The sequence below is a fragment of the Gavialis gangeticus genome, unplaced genomic scaffold (genome assembly GCF_001723915.1).
Source record: "Gavialis gangeticus isolate Ggan-Ray unplaced genomic scaffold, GavGan_comp1, whole genome shotgun sequence".
NCBI lineage: Eukaryota > Metazoa > Chordata > Crocodylia > Gavialidae > Gavialis > Gavialis gangeticus.
Window position 1 is genome coordinate 50,857,574 of NW_017728997.1, and position 8,005 is coordinate 50,865,578.

Sequence of the window (8,005 nt, forward strand, 5' to 3'; positions counted from 1 at the left end):
GCAGTGGGTACTGTCTGTGGGCAGAGATGAATAATGGCAGGGGAGGCACTGAGAGCTGGCCAGAGCCCTGCCCATACTGCCTGTCAGCCCCTCTGCTACTGCAGCAGCCCCTGGGAGTCCTCATTGCTCCCTGGGAAGGTTACATTTCCTCCTTTACACCAGGAAGTGGGAGGGAGAAGTGTCCAGACAACTGCTCTCATCAGGGAGCAGGGGGAGCGTGGCCCAGCCCTTGGAGTATAGCATAGAGCAGGTATTTCTGCTTCCCTTTTTGGTAGGGGCTTAGGAGGAAAAGGTTTGGGATTCAAAGTGAATGGTCCCAGCAAACTGGTTGGCCATGAGAGTAATTGATGGGCCCCAGCCCCATTTGAATGCTTAGGTGTCTAGACAAATGCCACAGAACCACTCATCCCAGGCTCAGTGTCTCTGTGCAAGATTAGCAACAGCTGCTGGGGAGAAAGTTACTGACCCCAAGCTCCTTCCCCCCTCCACACAGCCTGCTCCTGGGTCAGGCAGCTGTCTCTCCCTGGACAGCATTCCTGATTGATTTCTGTAGTATCTGGAGTGTGTGAAGGACTTAACAGACAAGTAGGAAACTGGCCAAACAACATGTGGACGAAGGAGAACAAAATGACTGAGTGGTGAGGCAGGGCCAGCATCCCGTCAGCATCACACCGTTGGCTTCCTTGCATTAGTCAGGGAGGATCTGAGGGGAAGACAAGCATGCACTGACCTGAGAGAAGAGACTGGCTCAAGGAGGGCATGGGAGTAGCAACAGGTGTCAGAGGACTGGTGTGTTAGACTGTGAGGGAAACAAGCTCAGAGGCAGTAATCTGCTTTTCACTGCCTGTGGCCGGAGCTGTGGGTGTGCAGCGCTACAGGAACTTAGGAACTTTGGTGATAGGATCAGCAAGGTCATCCAGGGTCTACGAGTCCAGCCCCTCCTGTCACAAGCATACATCATAAGCTCCCGTTCATATATGGATCCACGTCTGTCTCAGAAGTAGTTAGGTTGTTTGTGTCCACCATTCCCACTGAACGGCTGTTCCTGCACCTCACTGCTCTCACAGTTAGGAGTCTTCTTCTGATTTCCACCTTAGGGTCATTCGTGGCCAGTTTACCATAGAGTCATAGAAAAGTAGGGCTGGAAAGGACCTCCGTAGGTCATCTAATCCAACCCCCTGCCTGAGGCAAGATCTTCCCTATCCAAACCATTATACGTATACAAATTCATTGTTCAACTTCTTAGCAAAACTACAGTCAACCCTGACACCACACAGGACAACACCCTAACCCACCACAAGTAAAGCAGGGGGACCACAGAGGCTAATGCCCTGCTGCTGTAAAAGTTGTTAATATAAGCTCAAGAGTTCACAGGATGCCTATTCATGGGCTAGCATTTTCCTTTATCTTAAATAGCTTATCTCCCCTAAGTGTCCTCCCCTCCCCCTCCAGTGTATTTACAGACAGACCTCAGATCCCACCTCAGCCTTCCTTTTGCAAAACTAAACTTATTTAATAAACTCTTGTAGGTGCAGGCTGTCCAGTCCCCTTATCTTCCTAGTAGCTTTTTCTGTACCTGTTCCAATCTGGGTTCATCTTTCTGGAACATGGGTTACCAGTGCTATATACAGTACCTAGAGGAGGCAACCCCAGCTCCCTGCACAACAGCATTAACATGCTCTGTACTGGAAGTACCTCACCTGATACATCCTATCATTATAAATGCCTTTTCTGTGGTCATAAGGGTGGCTCATAGTCATTATGTGATCAGGCAATTCTCCCAGGTAATTTGCCCTCTGCATTGTTAGGTCAAGGTGTTTCCAGTTGTTTGCCCAAGTTCAGATGCCTCCAAACTCAGAAGCTACTTTTGCAAATATGTTCTTCCATGGTTTTTAATGCATTGTCCTTATGAGTGGCTCCTGAGGCTTCCTGAAGCAAGAGCACTTGGTGGAATTAGAGGACAGGGCTATATGTGCCAACCCATCATGCCAAAGGGGCAGAGGGGGGTACAAGCTTGGTAAACTTGCAGATTGCACATTCTGCATGACATGTTCTTTCTGGTTTAGGGAAAGAGATTGGCTCTTTGAGCCAGTCTGACCAGCATACACATCCTCAGTGATGAGGTCATGCAGTGACATTGTAAATTCATCGCATCTGCCATTGCTTGGACCAACACTATGCTCTGCTCACATACTGAGAGGCATCCTGACCCTTTTTACACCACTCTAATGAGAGGAGGTGCCTGCTGAGGGGAAGGAGCTGCATGTGCTCTTTGTCCCACATGCCCACTGTCTGGCAGGGAACACGTCTGTGCTAATTAACGAGTCTAGCCTGGCTACTTTTGCTGGATCACTGCCTCCGTAATGGACGTTCTACACTTCCAGCAAACTAAGCCATAAGCAGGAGTGAGCCCTGCTCCCATCACCCTCCCACCTCCTGGTCCCCTGATGGCAAGCAAGCCCTCTCCATACTGAAGCACAGTGCAAGGCATTTATTTAAGTGGGCCTGTGACCTTGTGATCAGGCACTGAAATGTCCTGCAGAAATCATATCAAGAGATGGGCAGTGTAATCAGAGCTCGCTGGGCAAATCCACTCTGCTCTTGGTAGTTGTGGTGTAAATGTCTCCTGGATCTACTGAAGTCAGTGGAATAAAGTTTACACTACAGTCACCAAGAGCTAAATTTAACTGAGAGCGCAGGGATTCATTCATCCTCCCCACATATCCATGCCCCTTCTCGGGGAGTACTTCCTACCTTGCTCCACTTCTGCCTGTCCTCCCCCTTTCAAGATTTGTGACAATGAATTGGGAATCATCCCATTCCCAGGAGAAGTAGAGGGTATGGAACAGACAAGAAATGCTTTCACAAGGACTTGAGCACAAATTTGCAGCCTTTTCTGGCCTGTGTGAGCAGCTGGTAGGAAAAAGCTAGGAACTGTTAGAGACAGTGTCTGGTTAAAGATCACAGGCCTGACCCTGGTCCATTCTCTGATTTGGCTGGTAGCAAGGGCAGGGGAAACTGTTCCAAAGGTGCAGCCAGGAATTACCCTGAAGATAGAGGCACATCTACCCCCACAATGCATAAAGTGCTGCAAGAGCTGGGTCACCCTGTGCTCTGGGGGACCTGGTCTGGTAGACCTGGTCTGAGGGGGCCTGTATTGCCTCCCTAGAGTCTGTTTCAGCTTATGCCAGAGGCCACTTCATCTGTTTGCCCACACACATCCTTAGGTTGCAGAGTGCCGCTCCTGCCACCTGGGGAACTGACCCAACCTATTGGTGATGCTCATTTTCCATTTCATTACTATATGGTCCCTGGTAGGCAGGAAAGAACAGCTACCCCCATTCTCCTGGTGGGGAGATGAGATGCTTCACACAGGGGGTCTGGGGCCTTGATCTTAGGCTTGGTAAAGGCTAGATTAACCCCCCTAACCATCACCTTCTCTGAAACCTCTCATTTAACAGCTCTTCTGATTAAATCTGAGAGACCACTCAGTGTCTGGGATTTACACATCCGCACACACAGGTGCTTTCACATTTGCAATATGCCTTTTTGGTGCGCATTAGGGACCTGGTAGCTGGGTAACTAAGCTTCATTGAGATTTATCCTCATTTTCACTTGTGGGTCCTCATTCATTAATCTAATGCCATAGCAAAGACTAGGTGTTATCTAGCACTTTTTATCCACAGATCTTTAAGTAAGTGTTTTACAAAATAATTTGGTATCATTCCCAATATATCAATACTTTAGTATCCATGTCTGGGCTGTAAATACTTCAAGGGCTATGTTCATTTTTAAGGAAGCTGTTTTTTCCTGATCATTTTTAAAAATAGAAAAGAAAATCTAATTATCTTCATTTGTAAGCCTTCAGGGTTTTTTTAATAAACCTAAATTTTGGACCTAAATGTTCTATGTTTTAGCACCCCATTAAATGAGACTGCTGTGGGCTGAGGGCACTGTGATAAGCAAGACATGATTCCAGGCTCTTTGGAAATTTTCTAGGAGAGTGATTATAGTATTTGATTTATTGTCCCTTTATTCTCCTGTTCATTTTCCATCACATGTATCATAGCAGAGGCAAAAGAATCATATTTGTCTCTGGAGGGACAATGGAACTTTTGCAGGGAGCTGTGCTGGCAATGCAGCAGGGCTGACTGCTGCATCAGTTCACTTGCAAAAACAGTAGCCAACATTTTCAAACCCAGTTGCCTCGAGTCAGGTTCATAAATCCATATTTAGTCTCCTAAATGGAAGTGACCTGGTTTTTAAAAGTGCTGAGCAACTGCAGCTGTTGTTGAAATCATTAAGAGCTGCTGTGCTCAGCATCCCTGAAAATCTGGCTATTTAGGACTCTAAATATGGATTTAGGAGCCTGACTTGAAGCACCTGGATGTGCCAATGTTGTATTCATCTCCTGGTTACAGGTCCTAGGCCCAGGTGCCTGGAAGTCACACTAGCTGAAGGCTGCTTAATGTCCTGCATTCAGTGAAACTGTGGTCTAACTTCAGCTCTCACATCTGATTTTAAGCCCGGGGAAGTCAATATAAAGACATCAGTTGGGGGAATCTTTGGGCAGACACCCTCACAAATGAGTATCCATGATACACACAGATGCATCCATCATGATGAACGCTAATTGTCCCCTCTCCATGCTGGCAATCTTAGCAGAGAAGACAAGGTGCTAGTGAGCTTTAGAGACAGAGCTACCAAGAGGGGATGCTCCAGGACTGGCATTGTCTAGCTGAACTTTCCAGAGATCGTCTAGCCATTCCCCTGGGATTTCCAAGGAAAATTGAGAGGGTCCCTTCCTACCCTGCTGTATCTACTGCAGTTATTCTTAGGCCATTCGTGCAGGGCACTGTAGTGCTGTTTGACAAGGCTCTTACTCTATTCTTGAATAAGGGAGTTCTGCAACATCTCCCCCTCCCTTCACACTCACGCTCTGATGTTCTGCTGTATCCCCTGTCCAAGGAGAAAAGTGGAAATCTCAGCAAACTCTGCAGTAATATTCCCTGAGTCTCAGAGGAGACGGTTCCTGTTTATATCTACAGTGGATTTTATTTTCTCTCTTCTCTCTCCCTCTCTTGCCCATGTGTCTTTTATTTATTTATTTATTTGGTGCAAACCCTTCAGCAGGATTTATGTAATTACAGACAGTCTATTGGCACTTAAGCTGATATGGATCCATCACAGCCACTTCAGGTACAGCAGTAGGCGAAATAATTTTTAGCACAACAAGTACAGTGAGCTGATAAGTGCCCCATGGAGAAGTCCCATAAGTTATGAGTGCTGAGTGGTGTCAGGAGTTTTGATTTATAACCCACTAGGAGCTTGTCTCAGGGAAGGCAAGGCTGTCGTTATACGCCTGTCTCCTCTGTTGAGCCAGCTGCCTGCTAGTTGGGCATTGTTGTGTTTCTGCAGCAGCTCCCCCTACACTCGCACTTTGTGACCTCTGCCTTTTCTGTTTCTCTTGCTCCCTAGTTTAATGAGAAGGCAAAGCCTGTGTCTTGTTTCAAGCACCTGGTCCAGGCCAACATCCGCAATAAGAAGGTCTTTAAGGAGGACGTGCAGGTGATGACGGCCAAGGGGACAACTGACTACAAGGCTGGCTTTGAGTATGCCTTTGACCAGCTGCAAAATGTAAGCCTGGAACTAAGACCCAGGGGGTTCAAAGGAGGGCCTTGAGATGGGGCCTCTGGAGGGGTGGGAGGTTAGGAATCAGACTTGGGGGCACTAGGACCCTGAACCAGGGGATCCAAAGGGAGACAATGACCTGGGGACATCTGGGAGGGAGTACTGGGACCCAAACCCAGAGAGTGCAAAGGAACAGCTGTGCCCGGACAAAGTCCCTGGCAGTTACATGACTAAGACTCTGGTAAGACGCTGCTCCACTCATTGCAAAGAAAAGAATGGCATTCTCCTTTCAGCAGTAGCTCTGCCAACCCTTCCATGGTGAGTTTGGGGTGGGAGCTCTAAGATCCTGACCTGAGGCTCCCAGGTGATACTGGGACTCTACCAGGTGGCTCTGAACCTTCATCTTTCCAACAATTCAGGGGTTTTGAACATTGAGGAGAGAGGCTTGGGGTTTGATCAGCCCTTCTGCCATCAGGTCTCCTTCTCCACATGGGGAATTCAACCTAGCTGAGACCATCCTTGAATCTCCCTGCAGCAGGTGAACATACTCAGGCCTCCTGTCCCCCATTTTCCATCTTGTAGAAAGATAACTTGATCATCATTGGTGCCCCTCAGGGTGATGTTGGATGGTCACCTCCATCAATCAGTCATTGTCTGGGCTGCCGGCCCTTTGTTTAAATGCATGTGGAATTGGATTCCAGGTCCTGTGCTTTCACTAGGAGCCTCTCCTGTGGCCTGAATCAGACCCAACTGGCACTGGTATTATTCTCTTTATACCGTAAAGGGTCTGGGGGCACAGGTGGTGTTCTCGTCAATCCTCCCAGTCTCGGGCTATGGGCTGAGGAGGAAGAGGAGGATCCACGTAGTCAACCAAAGACTGCGGCGCTGGTGTCATCAGGAAGGCTTTGGCTTCCATGACCACAGCCCGCTCTTCGGCAAGAGAGGCAGCAAGCTGCTGGGAAGAGATGGCCTCCACCTCTCTCCCCTGGGGAGGAGGCTCTTCTCAGCCAGACTGGCTAACCTGCTCCACCAGGCTTTAAACTAAGCCTGTTGGGGGATGGGGGGACTACCGCCACTGCTGGCCCGCTGAGCAACCCTTGCAAAGCCAGCAGGCCAAGGCACTTAAGGGAGCCCACTCTTGCCCCAGCCCTGGTACAATCTGTGGGCAAGGCAAGAGCCCCCAAGGGGACACTTGCCTGCCTGTACACAAATGCCAGGAGCTTGGGGAATAAGCAGGAGGAGCTCATCCTCCTGCTCAATGCAAATAATTATTATGTCATAGGGATAATGGAGACCTGGTGGGACTTCACCCATGACTGGACCTCGGGTATAGATGGGTATACCCTGTACAGTAGGGATCGTGTAGATAAAAGGGGCGGGGGTGTAGCTCTCTATGTTAAGGAAAGCTACATATCCCTGCAAGCTGATATTGGCAACCAGTGTGGACAACTGGAGACCCTCTGGGTTAAAATCCATGGGGAACATGGCACAGGGGAAACAATGGTGGGAGTCTACTACAGACTTCCCACCCAAAGTCCTGAGCTTAACCAGGAGTTCTCCTAGGAACTGGCTGAGGCCGCATACTCCAGGACCATGGTCGTCATAGGTGACTTCAATTACCCGGACATCTCGTGGGAGGTCACTCAGCAAAATCCGAGTGATTGCAAAGCTTCCTTTCGTGCATGCATGACCTCTACCTGACTCTAGAAGTCTATGGGCCAGCAAGAGGCAAAGCACTGCTTGACCTGGTGCTGGCTTCCGGGGGTGACCTAATCGGCGACCTAGCGATTGATGGGAAGCTGGGTGACAGCGACCATGAGTTGATCACCTTCACCACCTGCCGTAAAGCTGGCAAGTCAGTCAGCAACATGGAAGTCCTTGACTTCAGAAAAGCCGACTTTGACAAGCTCAGGAGGCTTGTCAGTCAGGCCCTAAGGACCCACGACCCCAGGGAGAGGGGAGTTCAAGAAGAGTGGTTGCTCCTCAAGGGAGCGATCCTCAATGCACAAGCTAAGTCTATTCCGTCTCAGAGGAAAGGCAGCAAGAGGGCACAGCAACCCCCCTGGCTCTCCAGGGACCTAGCAGACCTCTTGAGGATAAAAAGAAAGGCCTACAAAGGATGGAGGATGGGATTCACCTCCAAGGAGGATTATTCTGCACTGGTCCGGTCCTGCAGGGAGCAAACCAGGAAAGCCAAGGCTGCAACTGAACTCCAACTAGCTTCGAGCATCAAGGACAATAAAAAGTCCTTTTTCAGATATGTGGGGAGCCAGAGGAAAAGCAAGGGCAACATTGGACCCCTGCTAAACCAGATGGGGCAACTGACAACTGACACCCAGGAAAAAGCCAACCTATTAAATGGGTACTTTGCATC

The 8,005-nt window shown here is 49.0% G+C and overlaps 1 protein-coding gene across 4 annotated transcripts in view; it reads left to right on the plus strand.

The window, feature by feature from the left end:
• CACNA2D2 (calcium voltage-gated channel auxiliary subunit alpha2delta 2) overlaps positions 1 to 8,005 on the plus strand; it is a 900,071-nt gene that overhangs the window by 750,990 nt on the left and 141,076 nt on the right. For all 4 annotated transcript variants that reach the window (XM_019505183.1, XM_019505184.1, XM_019505185.1 and 1 more), the window contains one exon: positions 5,479 to 5,637. In XM_019505183.1, coding sequence (XP_019360728.1) covers positions 5,479 to 5,637 — 159 coding nt within the window. The remainder of the gene's footprint in view (positions 1 to 5,478; positions 5,638 to 8,005) is intronic.